Genomic DNA, 16,543 nt, shown 5'->3' on the forward strand with positions numbered 1-16,543 from the left:
GAACCTTAGGAACCGAAAATGTTCCTTGTGGATAGGAATACGTAGGTACGCATCCTTTAAGTCCACCGTGGTCATGAATTGACCTTCCTGGATGGTAGGAAGGATCGTTCGAATGGTTTCCATTTTGAATGATGAAACCCTTAGAAACTGTTTAGAATCTTGAGATCTAAAATAGGTCTGAATGTTCCCTCTTTTTTGGGAATTATGAACAGGTTGGAGTAAAAACCCATCCCTTGTTCTCCTAATGGAACGGGATGAATCACTCCCATGCTTAACAGGTCTTCTACACAGTGTAAGAATGCCTGTTCGAAGATAATTGAGACCCGTGGAACCTTCCCCTTGGGGGTAGTTCCCTGAATTCCAGGAGATAACCTTGAGAAACTATTTCTAGCGCCCAAGGATCCTGAACATCTCTTGCCCCAGCCTGAGCAAAGAGAGAAAGTCTGCCCCCCACCAGATTCTTCCCAGATCGGGGGCCAACACTTCATGCTGTTTTGGTAGCAGTGGCAGGTGACTTGGCCTGCTTACCCTTGTTCCAGCCTTGCATCGGCCTCCAGGCTGGCTTGGTTTGAGAAGTATTACCCTCTTGCTTAGAGGGTGTAGCATTTGAGGCTGGTCCGTTTCTGCGAAAGGGACGAAAATTTGGCTTCTTTTTAGCCTTAAAAGACCTATCCAGAGGAAGGGCGTGGCCCTTTCCCCCAGTGATGTCTGAAATAATCTCTTTCAAGTCAGGGCCAAACAGTGTTTTACCCTTGAAAGGGATGTTAAGCAAAAGCGCTCTGCGCGCCACAATAGCAAACCCTGAATTATTCGCCGCTAATCTAGCTAATTGCAAAGCGGCATCTAAAATAAAAAAGAGTTAGCCAATTTAAGAGCTTGAACTCCGTCCAAAACCTCCTCGTACGAAGATTCTTTATTGAGCGACTTTTCTAGTTCTTCGAACCAGAAACACGCAGCTGTAGTGACAGGAACAATGCATGAAATTGGTTGTAGAAGGTAACCTTGCTGAACAAACATCTTTTTAAGCAAACCCTCTAACCTTTAATCCATAGGATCTTGAAAGCACAACTATCTTCTATAGGAATAGAAGTGCGTTTGTTTAGAGTAGAAACCGCCCCCTCGACCTTGGGGACTGTATGCTATAAGTCCTTTCTGGGGTCGACTATAGGAACTAATTTCTTAAATATAGGGGGAGGACAAAAGGTATGCCGGGCCTTTCCCACTCCTTATTTACTATGTCCGCCACCCGCTTGGGTATAGGAAAAACATCGGGGGGCACCGGAACCTCTAGGAACTTGTCCATCTTACCTAATTTCTCTGGAATGACCAAATTGTCACAATCATCCAGAGTAGATAATACCTCCTTAAGTAGTGCGTGGAGATGTTGAAATTTAAATTTAAAAGTTACAATATCAGGTTCTGCTTGTTGAGAAATTTTCCCTGAATCTGAAATTTCTCCCTCAGACAAAACCTCCCTCCTGGCCCCTTCAGATAGGTGTGAGGGTATGTCAGAACAGATATCATCAGCGTCCTCTTGCTCTTCAGTGTTTAAAACAGAGCAATCACGCTTTCTCTGATAAGTAGGCATTTTGGAAAAAAATGCATGCAATAGAATTATCCATTACAGCCATTAATTGTTGTATGGTAATAAGTATTGGCGCACTAGATGTACTAGGGGCCTCTTGTGTGGGCAAAACTGGTGTAGACACAGAAGGGGATGATGCAGTACCATGCTTACTCCCCTCATTAGAGGAATCATCTTGGGCAATATCATATCTATGGCATTATTATCCCTACTTTGTTTGGACATTATGACACAAATATATCACATATATTTAAATGGGGAGACACATTGGCTTTCATACATATAGAACATCGTTATCTGATGGTTCAGACATGTTAAACAGGCTTAAACTTGTCAACAAAGCACAAAAAACGTTTTACAATAAAACCGTTACTGTCCCTTTAAATTTCAAACTGAACACACTTTATTACTGAATATGTGAATAAGTATGAAGGAATTGTTCAAATTTCACCAAAATTTCACCACAGTAACTTAAAGCCTTAAAAGTATTGCACGCCAAATTTGAAAGCTTTAACCCTTAAAATAACGGAACCGGAGCCGTTTTTACATTTAACCCCTATACAGTCCCAGGTATCTGCTTTGCTGAGACCCAACCAAGCCCAGAGGGGAATACGATACCAAATGATGCCTTCTATAAGCTTTTTCAGTGGTTCTTAGCTCCTCACACATGCATCTGCATGCCATGCTTTCCAAAAACAACTGCGCATTAGAGGCGCGAAAATGAGGCTCTGTCTATGACTAGAAAAGGCCCCCAGTGAAAAAGGTGTCCAATACAGTGCCTGCCGTTTTTATTAAAACAATCCCCAAGATTTAACAACTATTAAAAGTAATAATCTGCCAAATATACTTAGGCCTAGATTTAGAGTTCGGCGGTAGCCGTCAAAACCAGCGTTAGAGGCTCCTAACGCTGGTTTTGGCCGCCCGCTGGTATTTGGAGTCAGTGATTAAAGGGTCTAACGCTCACTTTACAGCCGCGACTTTTCCATACCGCAGATCCCCCTACGCCATTTGCGTAGCCTATCTTTTCAATGGGATCTTTCTAACGCTGGTATTTAGAGTCGTTTCTGCAGTGAGCGTTAGAGCTCTAACGACAAGATTCCAGCCGCCTGAAAAAAGCAGGAGTTAAGAGCTTTCTGGCTAACGCCGGTTTATAAAGCTCTTAACTACTGTACCCTAAAGTACACTAACACCCATAAACTACCTATGTACCCCTAAACCGAGCTCCCCCCACATCGCCGCCACTCTATTAAAATTTTTAACCCCTAATCTGCCGACCGCCACCTACGTTATACTTATGTACCCCTAATCTGCTGCCCCTAACCCCGCCGACCCCTATATTATATTTATTAACCCCTAACTTGCCCCCCACAACGTCGCCGCAAGCTACTTAAAATAATTAACCCCTAATCTTCCGACCGCAAAGCGCCGCCACCTACGTTATCCCTATGTACCCCTAATCTTCTGCCCCTAACATCGCCGACCCCTATGTTATATTTATTAACCCCTAATCTGTCCCCCACAACGTCGCCGACACCTACCTACACTTATTAACCCCTAATCTGCCGAGCGGACCTGAGCGCTACTATAATAAAGTTATTAACCCCTAATCCGCCTCACTAACCCTATCATAAATAGTATTAACCCCTAATCTGCCCTCCCTAACATCGCCGACACCTACCTTCAATTATTAACCCCTAATCTGCCGACCGGAGCTCACCGCTATTCTAATAAATGTATTAACCCCTAAAGCTAATTCTAACCCTAACACTAACACCCCCCTAAGTTAAATATAATTTTTATCTAACGAAATAAATTAACTCTTATTAAATAAATGATTCCTATTTAAAGCTAAATACTTACCTGTAAAATAAATCCTAATATAGCTACAATATAAATTACATTTATATTATAGCTATTTTAGGATTAATATTTATTTTACAGGTAACTTTGTATTTATTTTAACCAGGTACAATAGCTATTAAATAGTTAAGAACTATTTAATAGTTACCTAGTTAAAATAATTACAAATTTACCTGTAAAATAAATCCTAACCTAAGATATAATTAAACCTAACACTACCCTATCAATAAAATAATTAAATAAACTACCTACAATTACCTACAATTAACCTAACACTACACTATCAATAAATTAATTAAACACAATTGCTACAAATAAATACAATTAAATAAACTATCTAAAGTACAAAAAATAAAAAAGAACTAAGTTACAGAAAATAAAAAAATATTTACAAACATAAGAAAAATATTACAACAATTTTAAACTAATTACACCTACTCTAAGCCCCCTAATAAAATAACAAAGACCCCCAAAATAAAAAATTCCCTACCCTATTCTAAAATACAAAAATTACAAGCTCTTTTACCTTACCAGCCCTGAACAGGGCCCTTTGCGGGGCATGCCCCAAGAATTTCAGCTCTTTTGCCTGTAAAAAAAAACATACAATACCCCCCCCCCAACATTACAACCCACCACCCACATACCCCTAATCTAACCCAAACCCCCTTAAATAAACCTAACACTAATCCCCTGAAGATCTTCCTACCTTGTCTTCACCATCCAGGTATCACTGATCCGTCCTGGCTCCAAGATCTTCATCCAACCCAAGCGGGGGTTGGCGATCCATAATCCGGTGCTCCAAAGTCTTCCTCCTATCCGGCAAGAAGAGGACATCCGGACCGGCAAACATCTTCTCCAAGCGGCATCTTCTATGTTCTTCCATCCGATGACGACCGGCTCCATCTTGAAGACCTCCAGCGCGGATCCATCCTCTTCTTCCGACGACTAGACGACGAATGACGGTTCCTTTAAGGGACATCATCCAAGATGGCGTCCCTCGAATTCCGATTGGCTGATAGGATTCTATCAGCCAATCGGAATTAAGGTAGGAATTTTCTGATTGGCTGATGGAATCAGCCAATCAGAATCAAGTTCAATCCGATTGGCTGATCCAATCAGCCAATCAGATTGAGCTTGCATTCTATTGGCTGATCGGAACAGCCAATAGAATGCGAGCTCAATCTGATTGGCTGATTGGATCAGCCAATCGGATTGAACTTGATTCTGATTGGCTGATTCCATCAGCCAATCAGAAAATTCCTACCTTAATTCCGATTGGCTGATAGAATCCTATCAGCCAATCGGAATTCGAGGGACGCCATCTTGGATGACGTCCCTTAAAGGAACCGTCATTCGTCGTCTAGTCGTCGGAAGAAGAGGATGGATCCGCGCTGGAGGTCTTCAAGATGGAGCCGGTCGTCATCGGATGGAAGAACATAGAAGATGCCGCTTGGAGAAGATGTTTGCCGGTCCGGATGTCCTCTTCTTGCCGGATAGGAGGAAGACTTTGGAGCACCGGATTATGGATCGCCAACCCCCGCTTGGGTTGGATGAAGATCTTGGAGCCAGGACGGATCGGTGATACCTGGATGGTGAAGACAAGGTAGGAAGATCTTCAGGGGATTAGTGTTAGGTTTATTTAAGGGGGTTTGGGTTAGATTAGGGGTATGTGGGTGGTGGGTTGTAATGTTGGGGGGGGGGGTATTGTATGTTTTTTTTTTACAGGCAAAAGAGCTGAAATTCTTGGGGCATGCCCCGCAAAGGGCCCTGTTCAGGGCTGGTAAGGTAAAAGAGCTTGTAATTTTTGTATTTTAGAATAGGGTAGGGAATTTTTTATTTTGGGGGTCTTTGTTATTTTATTAGGGGGCTTAGAGTAGGTGTAATTAGTTTAAAATTGTTGTAATATTTTTCTTATGTTTGTAAATATTTTTTTATTTTCTGTAACTTAGTTCTTTTTTATTTTTTGTACTTTAGATAGTTTATTTAATTGTATTTATTTGTAGCAATTGTGTTTAATTAATTTATTGATAGTGTAGTGTTAGGTTAATTGTAGGTAGTTTATTTAATTATTTTATTGATAGGGTAGTGTTAGGTTTAATTATATCTTAGGTTACGATTTATTTTACAGGTAAATTTGTAATTATTTTAACTAGGTAACTATTAAATAGTTCTTAACTATTTAATAGCTATTGTACCTGGTTAAAATAAATACAAAGTTACCTGTAAAATAAATATTAATCCTAAAATAGCTATAATATAAATGTAATTTATATTGTAGCTATATTAGGATTTATTTTACAGGTAAGTATTTAGCTTTAAATAGGAATCATTTATTTAATAAGAGTTAATTTATTTCGTTAGATAAAAATTATATTTAACTTAGGGGGGTGTTAGTGTTAGGGTTAGAATTAGCTTTAGGGGTTAATACATTTATTAGAATAGCGGTGAGCTCCGGTCGGCAGATTAGGGGTTAATAATTGAAGGTAGGTGTCGGCGATGTTAGGGAGGGCAGATTAGGGGTTAATACTATTTATGATAGGGTTAGTGAGGCGGATTAGGGGTTAATAACTTTATTATAGTAGCGCTCAGGTCCGCTCGGCAGATTAGGGGTTAATAAGTGTAGGTAGGTGTCGGCGACGTTGTGGGGGGCAGATTAGGGGTTAATAAATATAACATAGGGGTCGGCGATGTTAGGGCAGCAGATTAGGGGTACATAGGGATAACGTAGGTGGCGGCGGTTTACGGAGCGGCAGATTAGGGGTTAAAAGTGTAATGCAGGGGTCAGCGATAGCGGGGGCGGCAGATTAGGGGTTAATAAGTGTAAGGATAGGGGTGTTTAGACTCGGGGTACATGTTAGAGTGTTAGGTGCAGACGTAGGAAGTGTTTCCCCATAGGAAACAATGGGGCTGCGTTAGGAGCTGAACGCTGCTTTTTTGCAGGTGTTAGGTTTTTTTTCAGCTCAAACAGCCCCATTGTTTCCTATGGGAGAATCGTGCACGAGCACGTTTTTGAGGCCGGCCGCGTCCGTAAGCAACTCTGGTATCGAGAGTTGCATTTGCGCTAAATATGCTCTACGCTCCTTTTTTGGAGCCTAACGCAGCATTTGTTTGAACTCTCGATACCAGAGTTAAATTTATGGTGCGGCCAGAAAAAAACCCGCGGAGCGTTAACAGCCCTTTTACCGCCGAACTCTAAATCTAGCCGTTAGTAAAGTAATCGTTTTAGCCCAGAAAAATGTCTACCAGTTTTTTAAGCCCTAATGAAGCCCTTTATTCTTTTACTTAAACTAAGAAAATGGCTTACCGGTTCCCATAGGGAAAATGACAGCTTCCAGCATTACCGAGTCTTGTTAGAAATGTGTCATACCTCAAGCAGCAAAAGTCTGCTCACTGTTTCCCCCAACTGAAGTTAATTCCTCTCAACAGTCCTGTGTGGAAACAGCCATCAATTTTAGTAACGGTTGCTAAAATCATTTTCCTCTTACAAACAGAAATCTTCATCTCTTTCCTGTTTCAGAGTAAATAGTACATACCAGCACTATTTTAAAATAACAAACTCTTGATTGAAGAATAAAAACTACATTTAAACACCAAAAAACTCTAAGCCATCTCCGTGGAGATGTTGCCTGTACAACGGCAAAGAGAATGACTGGGGAAGGCGGAGCCTAGGAGGGATCATGTGACCAGCTTTGCTGGGCTCTTTGCCATTTCCTGTTGGGGAAGAGAATATCCCACAAGTAAGGATGACGCCGTGGACCGGACACACCTATGTTGGAGAAATTGTAAATATAACACTTGTATGTAAAAGTATTTAAGATATAAGTAAAGGCTTTCCAATAATCAATGAATCACTGTCAATTACATTGATTTAAGCATTGGATTATTGGTGCGTTTTAATAAAAAAAAATACAGAATATATTTAAATCTATGAGAGAGCTGTAGAATTGTGATTAAAAGTATTAACCATTTATAAAACACCCATAACTATAACAATAAGAATATATTTTCATACTATCAATGTACTTTACTGTACCTCCGAATTTGCAAGCTGAACTTTACTGAGTTGTCCATCTCAGTCAATTGATGTACACTAAAACGTAAGGCAGCTGTGATCTTAAGAGAGAAAAATAACAGATGTAGTTTTCTACAAAATACACTTTTTACTAAAATAAACATAGCTTTTTTAAGTTTCTAAGTATATGCAAAAGTTGCAAGAATCATACAATGTTTGCAGCTCTACATAAAGAAAGAGAGAAAATATTTTAAACCAAGGTTTTAAAGGAAATTAAACTATTTTAACCATTACAAAAACAACTCTTTCTATGAAGGCTGGCAAAAAAAACCCAACATGTCCTGCAACCAGCCAGGAAACTGTGGGAAATGTCTCTGCTTATTCACTGCACACATTTTAACATACAACTTTATGCATCTTTGTAGACATAGTTCATGTAAACATAGATGAAAGTGATGGTAAACTTTCCCCTTTGTAGTAAACAGATCCGGAATGTTAGCGATATTTTAGATGGAGTTTAATTCATCAGTTGTAATGAAGATGCGCTATAACTTACATTTTAATGTGGCAACAATTTTTTTTTTTGAGCTAATGGTTTGAACTGTTCTCCAATCAGCACTATAGCTAGAACAGCAATTGGAGAACAGTTCAAACAGTTAGCTCACAAAAAAAGTAAGTTAAAGTGTACTACAACTGACAAATTCAACTCAGAATAAGATTAGATTTCTAGTTGTATATATACAGTGTGCACAATTATTAGGCAAGTTGTATTTTTGAGGAATCATTTTATTATTGAACAACTACAGTGAGGTTTTAGCTTTCTTAGGATAATATCTGTCGGCTAGATTACGAGTTTTGCGGTAAGCTGAAAAAGCAGCGTTATCAGGTTCTAACGCTGCTTTTTCACGCCCGCTGCTATTACGATTCTTGCCGGTTTAGCGGCACTGCACACTTTTTTGGCCTTAACGCAAACCAACTTACGCAAATTGCGTAGTGTCTTTTTTCAATGGGACTTCCATAGTGCTGATATTACAAGTTTGTCCTGGAAGGTCAAAAAGTGAGCGGTACACCCAATCCCGTCAAGATTCCCAACGCATTTTAAAGTCAGTAGTTATGAGTTTTATGGTACAAAGCTGTAGCATAAAACTCATAACTAAAGTGCTAAAAAGTACACTAACACCCATAAACTACCTCTTAACCCCTAAACCGAGGCCCTCCCGCATCGCAAACAGTATAATACAAATATTAACCCTTAATCTGCCGCTCCGGACATCGCTGCCACTAGAATAAACATATTAACCCCTAAACCGCTGCACTCCCACCTCGCAAACACTAGTTAAATATTAACCCCTAATCTGCCGTCCCTAACATCGCCGCCACCTACCTACATTTATTAACCCCTAATCTGCCGCCTCCAACATCGCCGCCACTATACTAAAGTTATTAACCCCTAAACCTAACCCTATCACTCCCTAACTTAAATATGATTAAAATAAATCTAAATAAAACCTACTATTAATAACTAAATAATCCCTATTTAAAACTAAATACTTACCTATAAAATAAACCCTAAGCTAGCTACAATATAACTAATAGTTACATTGTATCTAGTTTATGGTTTATTTTTATTTTACAGGAAAGTTTGTATTTATTTTAACTAGGTAGAATAGTTACTAAATAGTTATTAACTATTTGATAACTACCTAGCTAAAATAAATACAAATTTACCTGTAAAATAAAACCTAACCTAAGTTACACTAACACCTAACACTACACTACAATTAAATAAATTACCTAAATGAAATACAATTAAATAAATCAAATACAATTAGCTAAATTACAAAAACAAACAAACACTAAATTACAGAAAATACAAAAACAAATTACAAGATCTTTAAAATAATTATACCTAATCTAATAGCCAAAATAAAAAAAGCCCACCCAAAATAAAAAAAAACGCTAGCCTAACCTAAACTACCAATAGCCCTTAAAAGGGCCTTTTGTGGGGCATTGCCCCCAATAAATCAGCTCTTTTACCTGTAAAAAAAAAATACACACAACCCCCCAACAGTAAAACCCACCACCCACACAACCAACCCCCCAAATAAAACCCTAACTAAAAAAAAACTAAGCTCCCCATTGCCCTGAAAAGGGCATTTGGATGGGCATTGCCCTTAAAAGGGCATTTAGCTCTATTGCGGCCCAAAGCCCTAACCTAAAAATAAAACCCACCCAATACACCCTTAAAAAATCCTAACACTAATCCCCGAAGATCCACTTACCGAGAGAAGTCTTCATCCAAGCAGCAAGATGTCCTCAACGAAACCGGCAGAAGTGGTCCTCCAGACGGGCAGAAGTCTTCATCCAGACGGCATCTTCTATCTTCATCCTTCCGACGCGGAGCGGGTCAAGACATCCAGCGCGGAGTATCATCTTCCAACGACGACTTCCCGACGAATGAAGGTACCTTTAAGTGACATCATCCAAGATGGCGTCCCTTAGATTCCGATTGGCTGATAGAATTCTATCAGCCAATCAGAATCTAAGGGACGCCATCTTGGATGACATCACTTAAAGGTACCTTCATTCGTCAGGTAGTCGTCGTTGGAAGAGGATGCTCTAAGGTTGGTTATATCAATTGTGCAACGTGAATTTATAATTTATAGATGCCCATGATATCCTTAGCCTTCTCTACCAAGATAAGAGGCCACTCTTGGGCCTTGGTACATAAAAGAGAAAATAACATTGACAGAAGGCTATTTAGAGTAGGAGAGCCTACTCACAACTCTCGTTACATTTCCCTCGAATTTTACATTTTCATTATACTGCAACTGTTAATTATAAAGAAGATATGGTAAACAGGGAGTGAACACTTGTTATATATACAAAAATGGAAAGAATAGAATTAACAGTATAAGATTGTATGGATATAGTCTGTTCCCTCACCTGATATTATAGGCAACTATTGTGCTTTGAAAAACGTGTAATACCTTCTAGAGAGGGGAATTTAAGTTACTGGAACGGTCCCTGCAAGACCTGTAATCTTAGGTTAGTTTATTATATAGATATACATATATAGTAGTCAGGGTTACAGTATAGTTCACAATGGGAACAACAGGTCATGTATAGTTATAACTTATGAAATAAAAATTTTTAGGATGCGGTATAGGCAAGATTAACCGCTTAATTCGACCTCCAAAACAAGGAGGTATATTAGGCATAAGTGGGGGGGGGGGGAGGTTGTTACTTAGATATAGTATGATAAACAGCCTATGTTCAAGGATAATAATAAGTTCTATGCTTGTAGTGAGGGGCAAGGACAATTATGGTATGATGCCTCTAAATACTAATGTTGAAATGTTGCTAGACTATTAGTCTATATAGGGAGACTTACGGGAGACCATTTTTGCTGTTGGTGGTACAGGACCAGCCTGCATTGAGAAACCTGACTAGTATTTTAATGTGCTTATATAAGGCTGTAAAGTTGTCTTCTGCTCAAACTAGTTATCCCTTAGGGTATATTAAGAAGGCAGGCACAGTAAATAATAACCACAGTCTCATAAACTTTTAGAAAAACCAAAAAATAGGTATGCATCCTGTCGCCTGGGCACGGGCCCTATGCCCATCGGCAGGAGAACATCTAGAGGTGTATAGACTAGGTAACCATGTAAAAGGGAATAACACAGTAATCTCTATTTATCATAGCAAAGTCAGAGACAATATCAATGGGAGATACAATAAGGTCTTATGACTATCTGGTAATTGATGATCCGGGTGCTCGTCATGCAAGTCAGATAGGGTGCATCAGGGCAATACAAGGGCGGTTATAAAACAGCTTTACATTTGCCAACTAAATAGTTAGTTATGCGCCTAGGGAGCCAGTACAGTGAGGGAATTCAATTAACCATACGCAGAATATAATAACAAAAACAGGTTTGTACAGAATTAGGGCACACAACATATACAAAGAGATTGAAAACATATGCATGCTAACTAAGAGCTTGAATATATAGTAAGTACAGGTACAATGCGAGTAGCATTGGGAGCACAAGGCATCTGGCGGGAAAACAAACTATCTGATTTTACTGAGGAGAAAACCCCTGTGCCCGGTAACAATATATTCTGCAACACATGCTGCATTACACATATGGCAACTAAGCTAGCACATGCAACACCCTTAAATATACAAGTCGTAATAGTAAAGGACATAAATATATAGAGTATGCAGTTATGTCTAGCCGGACCTGCATAAACATATTCAAATATATGGAAGCTCCAAAAAAAAAAAAAAATAATAATAAACTTATAATTGCTTTATAGGGCAGATAAGAAAATAAAATAAAAATTCAAGGGTAGAGAATAAAGTAGAGGCCTAACACAAGCTCAAATCAAATAGGCAGAAGCGTTCTGTCGCCATGGGACTCAGAAATGTCTATCCCACTCCGGTTGCACATTGTTGCGAGGGATCCCCCCGGTCTTCACCGCGCTGATCTGATACCAGTAAAGCTGTAAGAGAAGTACCGGGGTTACTGCCAACATCCTTAGAGCTCCCGGAGAGACACAGTGGGAAAAGGGCTTTGGGTAAGTCTGCAATGTTATTTAGTCCAGCTGCGAGGCTGGAAGACCTGTACGCCCGTCTTACTTTTTTACGCGGCCTCACCATCCGCTTTCCAATTAGAGACGACTTTGTCTTTAGCTGGGGGCAACTCTGTTCTTTAAGTGAGTGGTCTGCAGCAGGATCATTGAAGGCCCCCTCTATAATTCAATTTGCGCTAGTCAGGGGGATAGTGCTCACCGCCTCATGCTGGGTTAATCTGGTAGCCGGCCCATCAGCTGGAGGTGCTATGACCCCGGGCTTCGCTGCTGCATCACTCTGTAGTGCACATGGAGTGGGTGACGGGCGCTGGGGCCCCAGAGCACCGCATCCCGCCCGAGCTGCAATGGAGGCATGAAAAAGGGTACCCGGTCTTTTGAGATCAGCTTCAGCTTGGCGAACCGCCTCTTTAAGTGTGTAGTCAAAAGCGGTTTGATAGCTGTTCAAAAGCTTGCTCAGTTCTCATAGTATGTGTGCCATTGATGCCATATAACAGTGTTATAGTAGCTGGCGATCCACAAAATAGTGAACTGTGTCTTCTAGTTTCTCCCCGCGTGGTCGGGAAAATGGCTGCTGCTTTGCTTTCAACTCAGCGAGGCAGATCTATAGGCTAAAGCTTCGTCCGGGAACCAGCACGCTCCCTGATTTTAGTACCTTGTAGCTTCAGTATGGATAAATGCTGGTTTGTAATAAAGTATATGGACCCAAGCAGTCGCCAAAGTTGTACTTTATATGTAGGATAGCTGGAGCTGTTAAGATGTGCGACCGCTCAGGTCCAAAGCTGGCTCCGCCCCCCAGCTAGAAGTAAGCTTTTAACGCAGGCAGAGTAGCGCACATATTATAAGTTGAAAGCAAAAAGTTAGCACGCTATTGAAACCCAATGCACGCTAATTTAAAGGCTTCGTATACTGAGAACACATTAACTTTGTCTCCCCATAGACTTTAATGGAGCACGCTTTTAAAAAAATAAATAAAAAAAATAACACGTTAGACCAACTGCACTAAAGCTGAAAGTATGTTCTTTACATAGCAAAAAAATATATAATTTTTATAAAAAAATAAATTATATATATATATATATATATATATATATATATATATACACACACATATATATATATATATATATATATATATATATATATATATATATATATATATGCCTTACCTTAGTCAAAGGCTTCATTGGATTACCCAGATCACATACTACAAGCCGTAATTGGTCCTCAGTCTTAAATGCACAGGATAATCTTGATAATGCCTGGAAGATCAAACACAAAAAGTGAGAATGTAAAATTTCACATTTGAATGCTAAGAACTGTACTTAAAGAGATAGGTAAACTTTACTGAATTAAACGCCAGTATTACATAAAACTCTTAAAAACAGAGGCACTTTAATTCATTAAAGTTTAGAATGATGCTTATTTTTTAAAATACTTTTCTTTATGTTATGGTAAACATAACACCGATCCTCTGACCGCATCTACTGCTTTCTTTAGCAGATCAATGAAGAATTTGGCTACCTCCAAACGTTGTGTGCCCCCTTTGGTGTCCAGCTCGTGGAGCAACGCAATGATTGGAGGAATACGGTTTCGTCAATGATATGCTAATGAAGCAGCAGATGCGGGAGGAGGATCGGCGTTATGTTTACCATAACGCAAAGGTAAGTATTTAAAAAAAATAATCATCATTGTAAACTTTAATGAATTAAAGTGCCCCTGTTTTAAATAATACTTTTAGTTACCGGACACTTATTCATTAAACTTGACAATCACTTTAAAATGTTTATGAAGTAATGTAAGTGTGGATTTTGGGTTGATGAACTTAATGTACAAAACTAAGGAATAGTATCTCTTACATCTCATATATGATTTAATTACCCATTACAAAAATCACTTGCAAAAATAAGGGTTATAGTGACTCACCTCATTGTTTCGAACAACACCAATGAAGTCTGCCTGTGGTGGAATTTGGACAAAGAGTTCTGCTTCATATGCACCTTCACCTTGATTCTGCGCATTGACTAATAGTGTCAGTGGACTATCATCGCCTATATAAATCTGCTTTTGTTCACTGGTAACAGAAAGCAAAATTAAGTAATTAGAAAGGAATATATACATCTTAATAGCTATTTTTAGCTTAATTTTTTTCCACCTATTTGACGACATACAGAAGACACATTTTGCTATTAAGCTAATTTATATGCATGGTCTAAGTACCACCCACCCACACAGTAGCACTGATTGAACTTTCAAACCAATTAGCTTCCTATATAAGGAAAACCCTTCAACATATTTAATAAATTTGATCGTAACAATACTATAATAAAAATAATTTACCAGATGTAACTATTGGAATGTGCACCTTATTATTTTTTAGCGTGTTATGCAATTTGGGCAGAACGGTGTACCAACATTTAAATTAAAGGGAAGGTGTACTGTAAAACTTGATTCTCCTTAATGGATTTCCAATGGCTTGTTATACCAGCTGAAGAGTATAAAATGAATTGGAAATTGTTCCTTTAGGTTTATTTTTTAATATGAACTAGCTGGTTTAGCACTTTGAAACTGCCACCGATTCAAATGGGTTGAGCTTGCAGGGATATCAGTTATCCTTACAATTTTAATATTTATACATACACAAAGCCTCAAGAGAACAATTAAAAAACAGAATTTATGCTTACCTGATAAATTTCTTTCTCCTACGGTGTGTCCGGTCCACGGCTTCATCCTTACTTGTGGGAATATTCTCTTCCCTAACAGGAAATAGCAAAGAGGCACACAGCAAAAGCCGTCCATATAGTCCCCCCTCTGGCTCCGCCCCCCAGTCATTCGACCGACGGATAGGAGAAAAAGGAGAAACCATAGGGTGCCGTGGTGACTGTAGTGTATAGAGATAAAAATTTTTAAACCTGACAAAAAAAGCCAGGGCGGGCCGTGGACCGGACACACCGTAGGAGAAAGAAATTTATCAGGTAAGCATAAATTCTGTTTTCTCCTACATTGGTGTGTCCGGTCCACGGCTTCATCCTTACTTGTGGGAACCAATACCAAAGCTTTAGGACACGGATGAAGGGAGGGAACAAGTCAGGTAACCTAAACGGAAGGCACCACGACTTGCAAAACCTTTCTCCCAAAAACAGCCTCCGAAGAAGCATAAGTATCGAATTTGTAAAATTTGGTAAAAGTGTGCAGGGAAGACCAAGTCGCTGCCTTACAGATCTGATCAACAGAAGCCTCATTCTTGAAGGCCCATGTGGAAGCCACAGCCCTAGTAGAGTGAGCTGTAATTCGTTCAGGAGGCTGCCGTCCGGCAGTCTCATAAGCCAATCGGATGATGCTTTTCAGCCAAAAGGAAAGAGAGGTCGCAGTAGCTTTCTGCCCTCTCCTCTTACCAGAATAAACGACAAACAAGGATGATGTCTGTCTGAAATCCATCGTTGCTGCTAAATAGAATTTTAAAGCACGGACCACATCTAAGTTGTGTAACAAACGTTCCTTCTTCGAAACTGGATTCGGACACAGAGAAGGAACAACTATTTCCTGGTTAATATTCCTGTTGGAAACCACTTTTGGAAGAAAACCAGGTTTGGTACGCAAAACAACCTTATCCGTATGGAATACCAGATAGGGTGAAGTACACTGCAAAGCAGACAATTCAGAAACTCTTGTAGCAGAAGAAATAGCAACTAAAAACAGAATTTTCCAAGATAGTAACTTAATATCTATGGAATGTAAAGGTTCAAACGGAACCCCTTGAAGAACTGAAAGAACTAAATTTAGACTCCATGGAGGAGTCATGGGTCTGTAGACAGGCTTGATTCTGACTAAGGCCTGTACAAACGCCTGTAAATCTGGCACTGCTGCCAGACGTTTGTGCAACAAAACAGACAGAGCAGATATCTGTCCTTTAAGAGAACTCGCTGACAACCCTTTATCCAAACCCTCTTGGAGAAAGGAAAGTATCCTAGGAATTTTCATTTTACTCCAAGAGAATCCCTTGGATTCGCACCAACAGATATATTTTTTCCATATCTTATGGTAAATTTTCCTAGTCACAGGTTTTCTGGCTTGGACCAGAGTATCTATAACTGAATCTGAAAACCCACGCTTAGATAAAATCAAGCGTTCAATTTCCAAGCAGTCAGTTGCAGAGAGACTAGATTTGGATGTTCGAATGGACCTTGTACTAGAAGATCCTGTCTCAAAGGTAGCTTCCATGGTGGAGCCGATGACATATTCACCAGGTCTGCATACCAAGTCCTGCGTGGCCACGCAGGAGCTATCAGAATCACCGAGGCCTTCTCCTGCTTGATCCTGGCTACAAGCCTGGGAAGGAGAGGGAACGGTGGAAATACATAAGCTAGGTTGAACGACCAAGGCGCCACCAATGCATCCACTAGTGTCGCCTTGGGATCCCTGGATCTGGACCCGTAGCGAGGAACCTTGGAGTTCTGACGGGACGCCATCAGATCCATGTCTGGAATGCCCCA

At 39.7% G+C, this 16,543-nt stretch overlaps 1 protein-coding gene across 1 annotated transcript in view; it reads right to left on the reverse strand.

The window, feature by feature from the left end:
• Positions 1–16,543, reverse strand: part of ITGAV (integrin subunit alpha V) — a 242,984-nt gene that overhangs the window by 78,253 nt on the left and 148,188 nt on the right. The window contains exons 20-22 of the mRNA XM_053698539.1: positions 13,977–14,124; positions 13,220–13,312; positions 7,479–7,558 (exon numbers count right to left, since the gene is read on the reverse strand). Coding sequence (XP_053554514.1) covers positions 7,479–7,558; positions 13,220–13,312; positions 13,977–14,124 — 321 coding nt within the window. The remainder of the gene's footprint in view (positions 1–7,478; positions 7,559–13,219; positions 13,313–13,976; positions 14,125–16,543) is intronic.

The sequence above is a fragment of the Bombina bombina genome, chromosome 1 (genome assembly GCF_027579735.1).
Source record: "Bombina bombina isolate aBomBom1 chromosome 1, aBomBom1.pri, whole genome shotgun sequence".
Lineage (NCBI taxonomy): Eukaryota > Metazoa > Chordata > Amphibia > Anura > Bombinatoridae > Bombina > Bombina bombina.